Here is a 17444-nt window from a genome sequence, read left to right on the forward strand (position 1 = left end):
TACACCAACATGGGAGAATACACCAATATGTTTCTAAATATGCAACTGTTGGTCATCGCGATTTTTAAAATAAAGGTTTAAACCTACGCTCTGAGTTTGCCTGTTTTGATGTCCACATGTTCTTGTTCAAGAAATCTATCGTTAAGAGGTGGATAAATATTAAAGATTAAGTAAACATTTGAATTAGATGTTGTTTGGCCAAAAAAGTTTGGCTGTAAAGTGTAACAACACCAGACTGTTGGTGGCTCTGCAGGTCATTTGTTTTAATACATAATGTACACACGCTGATTGCTCATATTTTGTTTATTATGTATTTTAACATTGATTACTTGTTTTTGATACTTTATTTGAACCAAATATTATTGCCTTATTGTTATTGTATATGTATTTTAAGTCATTTTAAAAAGCTTAGATCTTTTCTTAGGTCTATTTTTTTACCACAAACAATTACAGATTACCCGATTAATCGCAAAAATAATCGCCCGATTACTGGACTATCAAAATAATCATTAGTGACAGCCCTTGTCTTATTAGAATTGACGCAATTTCACAATTTACAAGTCTGACGCATCTGTACAAATCTGATTGGAATCACATTTCAAACCACCTCCAGATGTGATCAAATTTGGAACAAAGAGAGGGTTTTTTTTGCAGTCCAGACTTTTAAAAACACATCTAGATGAAATATGGATATGAAAATAAGATTTTTGCTGACGGTCTGAGCACTTAGACGCCACAACCTCTCCAGCAATTCAACTCCCCAGTGCCACCTCCGCAATGACAGCTCAAATATTACACTGCGCTTGAGAAATGGACACATTGGGCGTCATTATGAAGCTTGAAATGGCTCTCGTTCAAGTGCTAATTAATAGGCATAGTGTGATTTGTTCTCCAGATGTGACTTTGTTTGTTCATGTGTTGGAGCTTTATGTGCTTCACTGCGGGTGTGGGTGGAATCCCAACCAACCTGGAAATGCTTGGAATAACAATTTTTTTTTTTTTACAAAACTAATTTCCAGGCCTTTGTTGGAAACAGAACCCAGAAAGTTTAGGGTGAGTCATGGAAATTTGTTTCACAAATATTTCTCTCCCCTCTTATGACACGAATGGCTTCGTATCAGCACATTGTGTCTGCAGTACTTGCCCAATTGAGAGACTGTCCGAGACACGCACAAAGCCGCCTTGCAAACAGCTCGCGAGTACCAAATTGAGTTCATTTTAGCGGCTTATTGCCCTTGAAGGATAAGTTCACTTCAAAATGAAAATGTACTGATCATTTATTCACCCCCATCTCATCCAAGATGTTCATGTCTTTCTTTCTTCAGTCGAAAAGAAATTACATATTTTGAGGAAAACATTCCATTAATTGTTGAACCCTATTCCTCATCTAGGATCGTGCAGAGCCTCTGAAGCCCTTCCTCTGAAACTGCATTGATTTGGGCCTCCAGCATTTTGGTTGCCATTGAAGTTCATTATGTGGAGAACAATTTCCTCAAAACACTTAATTTCTTTTCGACTGAAGAAAGACATGAGCATCTTGGATGAGATGGGGGTGGGTAAATTAGCAGAAAATTTTCATTTTGAAGTGAACTAAACTTTTAGGGTGCGTTCACACTTGTAGTTCGGTTAGTTCGGTTCGTTTGGTCCGGACCAAAAAACAAAAACAAAACATATATTCCTGGTCCGCTTAGCGTTCACACTGGCATTTTTAACAGCGAACCTAACGTTACTGAATGGCATTATTTTTACCAGCTAAGAACTCATGAAGAGCTCATAAAATGTTCAAAACATTCAAAACAGCAGCAGGATCTCCTCAGTTGTATGCAGAAACGAACATCCGCTGCAAAAGCTAATGGGCAACACAGGTCCTTTGAGAAGAACCAGGTGTGCTTTTTGTGCTTTTTTTCTAGCATTTTCGAAACATGCTCGTCGGACCAAATATTGAGGCACTTTACCTCCTCGTTGCTCTATGTTTGCCCTCTTACGTTTACGTTACTCATTTTGGATACACCGATCTTTCCGCGTCTTCAAATCAGCTGACTTGTAGCGTCTCATCTTGTGACATTATGTCCTGTTTTTGGTTCGTTTACAAGTCTTTGGTCCGTGTTGCATTCATATATCAATCGAACCGCACCAGAGTTTGTTTGGAAGCGGGCCGAGACCCATCTTTTTAGCGGTCTCGGTCCGCTTGTTTGGTGCGCTCCAGGGTTCGGATGGCAGCGTTCACATGTGTTCAAATGAACCGCACTAAACGAGCAACTGCACCAGGGTTTGTTTTAATCGAACCAAACATGACAAGTGTGAACAAATTAAACAAATACAAAAAAAAATTCTCAAAATGCCCATTTTGGTAAGTATTTCCGACCCGTAAACAAAGTTGGTTGTGTCTTCAGTGAACGCAAAGTGAAGGTCTGTTTGATTAACAGTGAACTTATCCAGTGTTATATCACATTTGATTACTTAATTTAATATCTATAGTATTTCTGTACCTGAATATTACAGTAAGACCTACCTTTCATTTGTATCTTTATTCTATGCTATTTATTTCTCCTTTTGCTTGCAATTTATTTGTTTTTTAATTTGTTTCAATTAAACGCCGGGCCTCTGATAGTGGCCTGGGGCGTGGTCAGCACGAACAAATAAAGGCCGGTCTCAAATAAAGGCCGGTCTCAAATAAAGGCCATTGCATTCAAGTTCATCGTAATGTACAGTAAGGTTGTGCCATGACGGCTGACCGACATCACACAACCATCCTGATACCGCGCCCGTTCTTGTGAGTGCAAAACACACTAATTCTATAGTAGTCTCTTCTATAGTCTGTTTCTTATGTATGTACGTATGCTATGCTTTGCAAAATCTGCATTTTTTTTTTCTTCGGAGAGCGTGTGGCAGCGCTGGTAAATAGCTGCAGCCCGGAGGCTTGCTCCAAGAAAAATCTATCTATCTATAGTTAACCTTAAAACTTTGTAGGGATGGCTCTGTAAATTGAATTGAGAATATAACTGATGCATTTATGACATTTTAAATAGGCCTAGACTACTGTTAAAATACCGTGTCAGGCTACACAAATATTAATCTTCAACTCTCGTCTTTTTTATAGGCCTTACTCTGCAATTAACTTAAAATATTTTATTTTGTACAAGAAAACAGGCTTCAATTTTTTGGAACAATATGCAAAATCAAAATCGAATATCTCGGAGAAAAGTGCGTGCAACCTATTGGAAGCGCAGATGAGTAATTAGATGGGTCAGAAAAAAACTAAATTATAGAATTTTTAAGTAGAAAATAATATTTATGTAAAGAAATATATTAAAATAAAACTCCTCTTAAGTGGAAGAAAGCTTTTTTCCTCACGTGAAACCTATTTAGAAAGCACTGTAGTAATTAGCTAGGTTAGTAAAATAAAGAAATTATAGTTTAAGTATAAAAAATATTTATGTAAAGAGATATACCGTAGTAAAATAAAAAGTATTTAAAAGGTCACAACTATTCTCAAGTGTAAGGAAGCTTTTTTTCCCTCACGCGCAATAGAAAGCACAGATGCGTCATTAGTTTGGTTAGAAAAAGATATATATAAAAATAAAAAGAGATATTAAAAAATAAAAAGTGCTTAAAAGTATACAACTCTTAAGTGGAAGGAAGCTTTTTTTCCCCTCACGTGCAACCAATGGCCTGTAGAAAGCGGTCCGGTTGAGTCCGGTTCGTAGGCTAAAATAACCTCACGTGCAACCTATATAAAAATGAAGTGTGGAATAAAGATTTTTCTCAGTGGTGGTTACTGATTAGGCTACAGTAATTCTGACCGAAATTGCTTTGTCACCTTTCTGGCTATTGTTGTAAATGGTGATATGTTTGCATGTTTTGTAAAAAATCAATTACTTCTTTCCACTGGAACTATCGCTTTTATTCGCTATTAATTTAAAACGGTTTATTTAAAGCAATTATTTTCTAAACAGATGGAATTAAAAATACAGGCCTGCCACTAATAAAAGCCTGCTTCAAATAAAAGCCGGTTCCCATCGGCAGTTCAGGTAAATAAAGGCCCGGGTCTTTATTTGAGGAATTACGGTTCTTATCATTTGGGCATTCAATTGCAGCTTGAATTTATTAAAACAAATAGCAAGCAATCGAATAGCATTAATAGTCATTCATTTTAGTTAAGATATGATACATTTGAACATGGATTTTATTCTTATTTTGCATTGATTTTAATGGAACATTAGGTCATGAATATTGCCTCAAGTCATGGAAAAATGTTTATTGGTAAAAATGTGTATATACCCTGGCAACCTGTGGAAGAATAATTACCTTCATCTCTGGAATAATCCTCTCCGGAGTGAGGCTCAAACAAGTAATCCCCTGTCGCCAGCTCAAATGCCTAGGGAGAGACGAAGTAGAGACATTGAGAAGAATGTATGTGTGCGTGGACACAGCGATCCTAGTATCCAATTCTCAAGGTCGTAGGCTGCTATCTGAAAAGCCAAACCAACCTTCTCACCCCTGCCCGAACTGAAGCCGCCACAACGTGACAAGAGTGCAGCATGCAAGACTCTTTTGTTACGCAGTGCACCTGAAATGCTGATACAGATGGAGTTTAACCTCTCTCTGTGGGTCTGGCCCTACTGTTTAAAAAAAGGTGCAAAGTCTGTGCATTGCAAAGCTGGACACAGTCCAAGGGACCAGCATCAGCAGCACTCAATGAAATGCTCCGAGAGCAGATGTCATGAAGGATTCGTCTCGCTCTAACAGCTCTGACTTCAGCTCTGATTCAAAACCTACTGAGCTGCCCTTCCTAGACAGCATTCAAATGCATAATGCATAGAATAAAAGACGTCTTCTTTAAGCAGCATTGAATACATCCCTCTCAACTAACAAAAATCTGATAATGTTGACAAGACAATGAAAATGGCCTGTGCAATATATATCAAAATTATCGAAATAAGGCAAATGTACATTTCGCAATATGCATATCGCAACGGCGTGCAGTATCTAAATGATTTTAATAGGCTACTGAAACATTGTGAAAAGTGTGCGTTTTAGGTCGACGCATAGAGCAGAGAATAGACTTGGAACAGTTACTTATAGGAATTGTCTGACGTTAAAAATAGTTATTAAACACAATAATTTGCGAAAAACAATAACTTGCAGTCTCGCACAGTCTGACACGCACCAAAACGTGAACGATTTGTGAAATAAATGTTTGCTAAAACACTGCTTGTCACTTTTAGGAGTTGTAGCGATGCTTTCTTTTCCCAGGAAGAATGTGAAACACAAATACCGTATTTCCTCAAATAAAAGCCTGTAGTCAAATAAACGCCGGGCCTCTGATAGTGGCCGGGGGTGTGGTCAGCACGAACAAATAAAGGCCGGTCTCAAATAAAGGCCGGGGGAAATGAGTGGATAATCTCCTAAATGCCGTTAATTTAATGCGAAACCATCCTGATGCCACGCGCTCCGATGCGAGTCTTGCCAGTGCGACACACACTAATCCTGGTCGCTTCTATAGTTAACCTAAAAACTTTACAGGGATTGCTTTGTAAATTAAATTGAGAATATAAGCGATGCATGTGCCATTTTAAATAGGCTACTGTAGTCTATGAGAGATGCGACGTCTGTGAAAATACCGTGTCACCAGGCAGGCTACAAATATCGGTCTTCACAATGCGTGCGCCTCAATCTTCTCTGTCAGTAGTCAGGGCACTGATCAGGGAGTCAGCCCATTGACTTACTGGTATGTCCTGATCAGTGCCCTGACTACTGAACTAGGGAGCTGATTAAGACGCACCTAAAATTAGCCTCTCGTCTCTTTTATGTCTTCTTAAGGGGGTCGCACCCAAGCCTCGAAGCTCAGCTCCGCGCAGCCCCGTCTCAAGCCTTATTTATACTTTCGCCTGTCTCTGCTGCTCAAGCCTCCGCTGACTGCGCGCGCTCCTCCCCAAACGGACGAGCCGTTGTGCTATTCTTTGAAGCGACAGAGGGCGATTCGGAGTAATTGTTCTATAAACCAACGCGTCGAGAAGAAGTGGGCTAAACGTGCACAGGTGATGATATGTATTTTAGTACATTTCAGCAAAAACCACACTACAAAAGAATCGTGTAGAACTCTGTAAACCTTGGCTTGATATTATTACTTGTGACATGAGAACAAAATAGGCCTATGCACTAAATTAACAATAATTAAATATTTCCTAATTTCACTAAACTTTAATGTCGTGATTTATTTATTTATTTGCTTAAACCTGGATCTCTTTACTTAAAATGGCTTATTTCTGCTTTTGTAGGCTCATTCAGTAAATATAAGCACCTCATTTGTATGTGCAAACTGGTGCCGGTGTGATGAGACGTCATGCTCGGCTAGATTTGCCGAGAACTCGTTCATCTTCGGATGCGGAGCTGTCCGCGGAATTACAAAAAATGCGTATTATTTTGTTGTATGGTGATATTTTTGCAAATGTTTCTTTAAAAAAAATCAATGATATTTGTCCACTGGAACGATCACTTTAAATTGAAAACGGTAGGGGTGTCAACAATAATCGATTCGGCGATGCATCGCGATGCGGGGCATGAACGATTCAGCATCGATGGGGCAAAGTGCCATAATCGATTATGTGCAATTCCCCTTTATTCCACAAGGTGGCAATGTCTGATACCCAATGATGAAGTGACGTTTCACTCATAGTTACCTCTGACAGAAAACGAAACAATAATTATAATCTGCAAAACTTGAAATGTCTCAGTGATTTACTTCAGAGAGCAAGTACTAAACACAATCATATGTTAGTGTCACTGTCTCTTGATGATGGATGTGGTCAAGAAGCTGTCAGTGATCAAAATATTGATATTGAAGACATTGAAAATGAGTTTGGAGAATATGCTGGAGATGGCGAATATGAGGCAGATGCTGAATATACTGGTAAACGAGCTCTGACGAGGTCATATGATGATGGTATTAAACATCTGCTCAAACTGAATCCTTCCAAGCTCCAAAAGGTAACGAAATAGGTTTTATTTTATTCTTCTGTAGCTGCTACTCTAAAATCAGGAGTTTTATATATTATCACGACAGGTAGAGGTCTATCCATGTTAAATATAGATCTGGGTCGCTAACGACCTGAATATGTAAGAATGTTTGGTGAAACAGTCATGCATTTAAGGGTTAATTGCATTTTATTTTATTTTATTTTATTTAATTACATTTAATTTTATTTAATAACTTTTATGTCAAAGATACAGGAGACACATAGCAGCCAATACAATCTGTTGTTTAATATCTGCTTGTATTGCCTCATGACTGATGAAAAATTAGCTTTGTGTGCAGTAGAATTTTGATGCATCACAATGCATCGTAGAATCGAATTGAATCGAATCGTTACCTGGTGAATCGTAATCGAATCGAATCGTGAAGGCAGTGCCAATGCACACCCCTAGAAAACGGTTTACATAAAGCAATTATATTTCAAACAGATGGAATTAGAAATACAGGCCTGCCCCTAATAAAAGCCTGCTTCAAATAATAGCTGGTTCCCATCGGCAGTTCAGGTAAATAAAGGCCCCGGTCTTTATTTGAGGAATTACGGTAGTTTCATTCACAGTTTAACATTTTTTAAAAAATATATAATTTATAGATTTTACACACTAATTGCAATATCGTATCGCGTATCGAATTATTTATCAAGATATTGCATATCGCATTTTTCTTCAAATGCCAAATGTCAATTATATTTCATTAATAACAACCCAATGACTATATCATCCAATATTTGCACATACGTACAATGTATTGTGTTACTTATCATGCCTAGTTACATTATCCTAGCGGCATGCTAATGTAAACTATTTGCGTATCAGGCAATTCATTTAGCAATGTGGACAGAAAACTTTATTGGAATCAAATTTGAGTCATTACCTTAGCAACATGATAACATAAAACTACTGGAACCAAAATTGAGTCATCATCACGTCAGCAACATTCTAATGCAAAACTATTAGAAATAAATCCAAGTGGAGTCATTAACTAAAGCATTAGCTTTGTTGCCTGTGTAGAGTGCATTGTTAGGATTGCGCTTTATAAGGCAGATCACAGCAAGGCAGCTCACTGGGCTTTGCAAAAGACTCAAAATCATGATGTTTTTGAATGGCACACTTCACCAGTAGAGTTTTATTTTATATATATTCTTAACAAAAAGTCTTCAAACGCACCATGCACGCTGTGCTCCAGATGTCAGCCGGTGTGCCGTATCCTGATCCAATCAACACCTCCAGAGAGCGATACTGCCGCGTCTGAATATCGTCTGTGAAGTGCTTATGCTGGTGATGACAAACAAGAGTTACATAAAGAAGAGTCAACCGCTGACACAGAGGTGAGACATGAACAGCCATGAAGATCAGCATCTCAATCAGTCAATTCAATTAATGTTGCGTTCAACAAGACTAAAAAGTTAAATGATCACAGGATCTTCGTTTTTGGGTGGACTACCGTCAAATCTCTGATGGAGCTGTGTTTTTTTTGTTATACATGCCAAGAAAACTCGACTCACCACCCAGCAGGCGTTGCCCAGGTCAGCGATTTTCACCTGGATCTTATCAGCGTTTAGCGGCTCCAGGGGGTTGAGTAGCAGGTTTCCCGCAGCAGTCTTAGCTGCAGTTCAACAGAAGCATGAGAAAGACTGTTTTAGAGTCAAATAACACACACCCCCACATTCACATTCTGGATCGCTCTTGTGGGGTTTGATGTGTTTTCTGATTTATAAAGCCCTGTAGGATGTATAATACAGCGGTTCTCACTTAATCACTATCAGCCATGAAAAACGAGAGCATCAGAATAAAAATGCTAGATCACTGGTAACAGGTGAACACCTGTGGTTACATACTCAGACAGACCAATAGACGGGATGGATAGAGGGACGATAGATTAATAGATGGATGGATGGTTAGATGATAGATGGATGGATAGATGGATGGTTGGATGGATAGATGGATGGATGGATGATAGATGGATGGATGGATGATAGATAAACAAGCTACAAACTTAAAAGAAATGTCTTAATTTTATAATGTATATGTATATAAAAATATAATTACTTGTTTCTCTGAAGAATTTTGGACTGCACATTTTGAGCACAGAAGCCAAAAATACTTTGTCTGTTGTCATGTCCTAAGCTGGATGTCCCAATCAGGGTGGATGAGAAATTTTCTAATAAAATTGTGTTATATATTTTGGCATGATGTAATAAAAATGTAACTGGTTGTGTAAACCAGGCACATAATATATCAATATATCGAATTGTGTCTGTGGCAAGGGGGGCGTGGTTCAGCGAGGTCTGCAGCGGGAGAGAGTTGCTGCGTCCCAATTCGCCTACTTATACTACGTCCTAAAAGTATGTACTCTTTTTGTGAAGAAAAAGTATATACTTTTGAGTGTGTAGCAGAAAAGTATGCAAGCTTCGGGACATACTACTTCGCCATCTTTAACAGACTCTGTCGCTTAGTTACGTGCATCCCGTCACCGTTTATCTGCCCTGTCAATCATCGTCAGATTCGTCACAGTTCAAATCCTCCACATTCAGTTTAATCTCCTACCGTATCGGAGAGAAATGTAGCCGCTCGTTGATCTGCCATTTGTGGGTCTTTAATGCAGAGACTCTCCTCATGTGTTTGCAGTTTGAATATAATGATGCATTTAAAAGTTAATGGCCAAACATGTCATTACAAAAGTTCACAATGCTGCTGCAGGTGAAATATAATGTGGACAACACTGAATAAATATATTTTTGTCAGGTTAAATATTGATAGGGTCACTCAAACCCCTTTATCTAAACTTCTCTACTTAACCGTCGAACTCGCACATCCGTCATGTTTGTAGTTTTTTAACGCTTTTTATCCGCGTTTGTAGTTCTAATCGAATCCTCGTCCAACTCGCAATGGGTTGTGGGCAATATCAGCCGTTAGAGTGCCCATCGATCCATACTGTGAATTCGGACCGGAAATAGTAAACCATCCGGGAATCTTTGGAATACTCTTTTCACCATACTACGATTTGGGACATACTAATTCTATTTTCGTATACTATTTAGGATGGATAGTATGCGAATTGGGACGCAGGGAGTGCCTCGGGACGAGCGGTAAGTGAGTGGGTTGGACGCAGATTGATAACACCTGTATCTCGTTTCAGTAATGGGCGTGGAGAGAGAATAAAACGCCTGGAGAAATGGAAGCAGGAGAGAGACAGACGGACTGCTGACGCTCCCCCCACAGAGACACTGAGAAACCGGAAGCCGGAAGTGCCGGAAACCCGGAAGTGAACTGAGATAGAGACTGAAAGACACATGCTGAAGTGTGCACGTTGTTTTGAGTTATTTACCTAATAAAAGCGTCAGCAGTCACGCCGACCCCCTTGTCCTCTTCCTTCCATCCACGAACATTGTTACAGTGTCGTAATCGCATCGCAGAATTTTTTGAGGTTTCGGAAAATATTGTGTCGCTGGCTATGAGAATTGATATCGTACCATGATTTAGAGGTCTTTCCATTTTTTTCCATCCCGCTCCCGCTAGGTTCTATTCCGCAGCCACCCTCATGTCTCAGAGGAAAAATGGGCTAAATCAAATATGACAACAGTCAAGAATATCTCTGACTGACGAGAGCCGCGGGAATGCAGACCTATATTGTGATTGACCGTCCGATTTACATCACTAATGGATGGATGTATATATACACACTATATTGCCAAAAGTACTGTGACATCCATCCAAATCACTGAATTCAGGTGTTTTAATCACTTCCATGGCCTCAGGTGTATAAATCAAGCACCTAGGCATGCAGACGCTTCTACAAACATTTGTGAAAGAATGTGTCACTCTCAGGAGCTCAGTGAACTCAAGTGTGATACAATGATAGGTTGCCACCTGTAATACATCCATTCGTGAAATTATGGCGTGGGGTTGTTTTTCAGGGGTTTGGCTTGCCCCTGAGTTTTAGTGAAAGGAACTCTTAATGCTTCAGCATACCAAGACATTTTGAACAATTTTATGCTCCCAACTTTGTGGGAACAGTCTGGGGTTGGCCCCTTCCTGTTCCAACATGACTGCGCACCAGTGCACAACGCGTCGGTCCATAAAGACATGGATGAGTGAGTTTGGTGTGGAGGAACTTGACTGCCCTGCCCAGAATCCTGACCTCAACCCGATAGAACAGCTTTGAGATGAATTAGAGCGGAAACTGAGAGCCAGGCCTTCTCGTCCAACATCAGTGCCTGACCTCACAAATGCACTTCTAGCGGAAGGGTCAAAAATCCCCATAAACACACTCCTAAACCTTGTGGAAAGCCTTCCAAGAAGTGTAGAAGCTGTTATAGCTGCCAAGGGTGGGCCGACTCCATATTAAACCCAACTGATTTAGAATGGGATGACATTAAAGTTCATGTGCATGGCAGGCATCCCAAAACCTTTGTTAATATAGTGTATGTGTGTATATTCACTGCATTTTACTGCATGCAACAGAATAATGCAATTTCCATTATATATGCTTCAATTCAAACCTACGTATAGTACCTATAAGTACTATTTACAGTGAAGTTTATCGTGCTGTGACTGTGAATGTTTCTCTCTCTTGACTATGCTTTTCTAACACTTATAACATACACTTTGTGTGGCTGGGGAAAAACCTCTCAACCTCATTACACAGAACAATAAATCTGTCAGAGCAGCTGACACGGCAGCCAATACTGATCTTTTTTGTGTCTAATAAACTGCTGCTGAGCACTTGGACAGCTTGGGTCATGCACTTTTTTTTGCCTCTCCAAAGTAAGGCATTTTTTTTATGCTCATGTCCAACTAATTGATAATAAAATGTCATATTTTTTTGAAAGAAGTCTAATTAATGATCTCTCCAGACTTCTTCATTACCATGTTTGTGAATTTAAAAACAATTTCCTGACTTCCATGTCTGTGGACCACATTCCATACCATCTTTATAATCAACTTATTTCACCAAAAATATGATGTCTGTGAACGATCCGTTCCCTGGCTGAATACTGCTATTAAACACTAAATCAGGCTCTTTTAGTATGTTAGCAACACCAGTTCAGAGAGTAGGAGACTCTCTAGGAAAACACACAGAGGCGGAGAGAGAGGAGGGAGGGGAGTTAGTATAAAAGCAAAACAGGGAGGGGTGTTCCTCCAGCGAGGGCTCCGCACTGACCGTCCTTCAGGCTCTCCTCCTCTGTGACCGCCTGCGCGCTGGGGTCCACCTCCATGGTGAGGCCCACCTCCGCTTTGGGGCCCTCGACAGAGCCGGAGCCGTTCAGCTCCGCCGTGGGGCTCTCTTGATCCTGCACCCTAGGGCACTCTGACTCAACCATGCCACAAATCAAAGGTCCATTACCGTCTGTGGCGGCAGGGGATGGAGGACTGGGCTCTTTCTCTTCGGTGCCGTTGCATGCTGGGTAAGGGTTAGTAGGGTCGGACCCCTCGGTGCCGCTGTCGTAAGGGTTTACAGGGGTGTCGTCCTTCATCTGCTGCTGAAGATCAAGGCTCTGCTCGTCCTCAAGGATCGGGCTGTGGCCGTTGACGGCTCCTCTGAGCTGAGACCAATCGTCTGAGACACCATCTGGAGTGTAAAAAGTTTTGCAAAAGTTCAAAAAGTTTTAATTTCAATACAATCTCTGAGTTGAAATGCTGATATATCATGACGCAAGACTAAAGCGCAGCAACACCAGCCATAATTGATGAAGACAGTAGCTTGAAGCATGTTTTTTTCATAAGGACTGGGACTTGGATACACTGAGAGATTGAGCAGTAGAGATTCTGCAGCAGTACAGATATTGCACAAATATATACGCCTCCTGTGCAAGTCAATAACGATATCATTAATTGCATTAACAACTGCTTAAGATTTGCAATTACTGTTCAAGAAAATGTAACCAGTGTTTGCATGCTACGGTGTTGCAGAAGGATGTCAGAGCACTGCTAAGTGGTTGCTAAGGTGTTCTGATCTGCGGTTGCTAGGTGCTCGCTTTCCGGGGCTAGGTAAAAATATTGTTTTTCTAATTAATCGCAATCTTCAATTGAACAATCTAATTGTTCCTAAAAATCTCAGGCAGGGCAATTCAATTCACAAATTCCTCTTAGGAACCAGTTCGGTTTAATGAATCGAAATTATTCAGTGCATGAACAAATGATTCTGAGCCACTCAATTGTATATGGTTTTTAAGAAAGATTCACAAACTCAGAAGTTTGATTCAGTCTGACATATCCCTCACTAAAAATAACTGATTGAATGGGTCATCGTGGTTACTGAATCAATGTCAAATTCTCATCACTTAGTGTTACAGGATGAATGGATTAAAGTCAAAAGTTTGGAAACGTTAAGATTTTTAAATGTTTTTGAAAGAAGTCTCTTCTGCTGTATTTAATGATTAAAAAAATACAGTAAAAACAGCATTATTGTGAAGTATTACACTTAAAAATAGGCACTTTCTGTTTTTAAGATCATTTAAAATGGAATTTATTTCTGTGATCAAAGCTGAATTTTCAGCATTACTCTAGTCATCACTTGATGACATCACGTGTCACGTGATCCGAATAAAATGTTGATTTTGCACTCAATTATTAATGATGGTTATTTTTTTTATTTGGAAAACCATTTTTGCATGCTTAATATTTTTGAGGAAACCATGATACATTTTTGTCTGGATTCTTTGATGAACAGAAAGTTCAAAAGAACAGCATTTAACTGAAATAGAAAGTTATTGTAACATTATAAATGTCTTTACGGTCTCTTTTGTTCAATTTCATAATTATAATCCATATGGATTTAAATTATAAACATTATTATATATTATATAATATTATAAATTATATATATTATATAGACCCACTAAGAGCTTTTTTATATTCTTTTTAACAGGAGTTAATGAGTATATATTTTTATTTAATTTGCGATTCAATTTGAGTTCAGGCCTTGTTGTCGGTGGTGTTATTGTTTAGCCTGGATGCCAGCTGAACTCAGCCCCTGCCCACAACATTTGAGGTCGGGAAGTTCGGTCTGGACTTGATCCGTTCTGGACAGTAACGTAATCATCCACATCACCAAAGATTGAATTTGTTCTAATCCTAAATGGAGAACTTGTTCATATATGCATTCACCTTCACTATTTCTCTCAAAAATGATGATTGTGTTGGTAAGTACTCTGTGTATCCTTAAATTATTTCACAACACCCGCAAAGATGGTTTATACTCATCTTTTTCTTCTACTTCTTCCAGTGTGCGTGCAGTTGAGTTCTGTTGACAACTATGCATTAGCGATGTGTTATTCATGAACGATTCGTTATTTTTGAACTAATAATAACGGACTAACGGACTATGGAACAACGAGTTGTCTCAGCAATTCATTCATTTTGTGTTGACCGTGCATGCGCTACATGCCATCAGTTCTGTACCAGGATCTTCTGCATTCAGCCTATTGGTTGTAGGTCTACGCAATTGATTGCAGAGGCATTTTCTTTCCTTGTTCGGTTGAAACGCCCCATAATCACAGCCCAATGGAACAGTACCAGACTCATATTCTGACTAGAATTGAGCATGATGTCAGGCTAGTTATTGTAAACTAAAATAAAAACAACTAAAACTATTTACAGTCATTTTTGTTAATTGCAATACAGCTTAAATCAAATTAAATATTAGATATAAAAACATTAAAAACAGACATTTCGAAAATGTGTCCTTGGCAACTAACTGTTAACTAATAACTCTGATAAAGTTGAAGTACTAACATTATTAAAACTTGTTAAAAATACTAATTAGAAATATATATAAAAAACTAAATGTCATAAGCATAATAAAATTAATAACTGAAAATATAAATAAATAATATAATAGTAATTAAATATAAAATAAAACTAAACAGCACCCGTTTTTTATTGTTAAAACATATCTATGTAATGGTATAAGTTGAAAGGATCCCAGCATAATTTGCAGCATTAACTTTGAGAGAATCTCTATTACGCACGCTAAATACACCCAAATTATTCACAATCAAATCGAGAGTTATTGCTTTCCTGTCCCAAGTCAAGCGATGCCTTGCTCTAAGAGTGTTTCTTCATCACTCACCGAGTGTGGCCTCAGCTGTGATGTCATTCAGTGTGTGACTGCCGGGGACTGATGGGGTGCTGTCGGGCGTCTCCGTTTCATCCTCCTCTTCCTCCTCTCCTCCCTCAGGGCCTTTCTCCAGTCCCTCGATCTCCAGAATCCTCTTCTCCAACAGTTCAGCCTGACGCTTCTGTTTCTTCTTCATCTTTTTCTTCTTGTTCTTGGACATTTTGGCCATCTAAATGAGAGAATCTTTTGAATTTTCTAATCTTCTGAACAATCCAACAATGGGTGCATCTAGATGCACACCAGTAAGCTGATAACTCAAAAAAATCAGCTTATTGAAATAATCAGTTTTCCCCGTTTACATACAAACCAGTAAACTGACAACGCAAGTAAACCGTGTTTTAGGGATGGCTCGATACCACAATTTTGGCTTCGGTACGGTACCACAATCTAATACCGAAGTACCGATATTAAATCGATACCACAAGGTCTGATATTAGCGCGGGTATATTGCACGCGAATGAGAACAATTATGCAAGTTTTGAGTTTATAAAGTGGGAAATTACCACAAATGTTTATTAGTAAATTAATCAGCAAAGCTTATCACATCAAATCAGTCATTTGAAAACTTTCTTGTGAGAAATAATTTCAGCAAAAATCTCTCAAAATTAGCAAATTGCTTCTGGTTTCAAAAGACATCGCACTACACTAAAGCAATCTGCATAATCCTATTCAACATTTCACGCTCGTCTCGGGATGGAGAACGGAAATCATTTGAACATGCAAGAGATTTTATAGCATTTCGTAATAACAGTTACAGGAGATATGAGCTCATACGACACACACACACACACACACACACACACACACGCCTGTCACTTAGTCACGCTCGCACATTACACATTAAGTTTCCTTAAACAGTCAAATACACAGAATTATGTACAAATGTCCGTCTTTAGTGAGTAAGTTATTCACATAAACACAGGCGGTTGTGTCTAACGGGAATATAAATAGTGCAATAGTACGCGTGCAAATATAATGAGATCTAAATGTCATTGGTTGAAACGAACGCTGGAGATTGTGATATTCGATCTTATGTTAGGCTATGTGTGTGCGTTGATCAGTGTTAAAAGAAAATAAATGTCTAAATGAGATGGTTTGAATGATTCACTGACCTGTCGATCTCTTCAGAAGTCTTAAAGTCAGAATAGTGACAGATGCTTCTTGGCTAGGTTTGATGGTTCTTCATCAGTTTTATAAGCAAAGTCATTACAAATGTCACTTCTACTCCTCTCTTTATTAATTCGTTTTGGGCATCTTGAGTGAGATTCAACTGCTTTATCCATTTTGTCCGTCTATGTTGTTGTCACATTTGCCGGTTGTTTCGGGTCAGTTTGGGTAGCGCGCTGCCATCTAGCGGTGAACTTCGGAACAGCAGCATATACCGAAATGTGCCAAATCATGATATCGTACCGTTTTAAATAAAATATATACCGGTATTTTTCCAGTACCGGTATATCGCGCATCCCTACCGTGTTTACGTGACTTTTTGAACAAACCGGGTTATTTCATTGAAGTGACGTCAAAAATAAAAATGCCCGTATCTGACTCTGAGTTTTTCAAATGTTACGTCAGTTGTGATGATAAATAAAGCGTGCACCATGTCAGCGGGAGATTTACGGCTCATATTATCCCTCGTGCAGTTACAGATGCAGCGTTTTGTCTGAACCTCTTCTACTTCTGCTGCATGAGAAGAGAAGAACACATCTTTACAATTTTCTGGGTCTTAAAGAGTGCGTTTGTGATATATGTCCTTATTTCATGCAAAACGCTCGCTCGCTCTGTCTGGATGCGTTTAAATCTGCTGTAAGTTTGCTTTTTTGTCACCTATCACACATGCGGACTTAATAAGCCGACAGAAAGCAGGTTAATGCGTTTACATGTAGCGCGAAATCGAGGTAAGAGGCAAAAAACTACCTGTCCCGACCGGTTTATGCTTACGCCGTTTATGACCATACTCTGATAAAAAAAAAAAAAACGGGTTACCGCGTTTACATGACAATGTTCATTGTCGGCTTATTAGGCATAATCAGCTTAAGAACGTGCATGTAAACGCACCTAATAAGCCTGAGTGTACACACGCCTCAGTTTGTATGAATAACAGATGTGGAGCAGTTGAGGGAGACCCTACAAAACTAATCTCAGAGGAACACTTACTTGTTTTGGGGCTGGAGCTGTACTCACTGCAGTGGAGGAAGAAGATGAAAAGAGAAGACAACATCAGCATCTTGTTGCGCACAATCAATGTCATGAAAGCTGTACATTTCTCAGTTGCTACACAGAGTTCACAAGC

General features: G+C 39.1%; 1 protein-coding gene across 4 annotated transcripts in view; it reads right to left on the reverse strand.

The window, feature by feature from the left end:
- srpk1b (SRSF protein kinase 1b) overlaps positions 1 to 17444 on the reverse strand; it is an 81735-nt gene that overhangs the window by 4303 nt on the left and 59988 nt on the right. For 3 of the 4 annotated variants that reach the window (XM_067430780.1, XM_067430779.1, XM_067430777.1), the window contains 6 exons: positions 17309 to 17334; positions 15107 to 15323; positions 12197 to 12604; positions 8538 to 8638; positions 8200 to 8307; positions 4309 to 4378 (listed from right to left, as the gene is read on the reverse strand). In XM_067430780.1, the coding sequence (XP_067286881.1) occupies positions 4309 to 4378; positions 8200 to 8307; positions 8538 to 8638; positions 12197 to 12604; positions 15107 to 15323; positions 17309 to 17334 (930 nt within the window). The remainder of the gene's footprint in view (positions 1 to 4308; positions 4379 to 8199; positions 8308 to 8537; positions 8639 to 12196; positions 12605 to 15106; positions 15324 to 17308; positions 17335 to 17444) is intronic. The other variant, XM_067430778.1, reaches the window with a different exon arrangement.

This window comes from Pseudorasbora parva, chromosome 22 (assembly GCF_024679245.1).
Source record: "Pseudorasbora parva isolate DD20220531a chromosome 22, ASM2467924v1, whole genome shotgun sequence".
Classification (NCBI taxonomy): domain Eukaryota; kingdom Metazoa; phylum Chordata; class Actinopteri; order Cypriniformes; family Gobionidae; genus Pseudorasbora; species Pseudorasbora parva.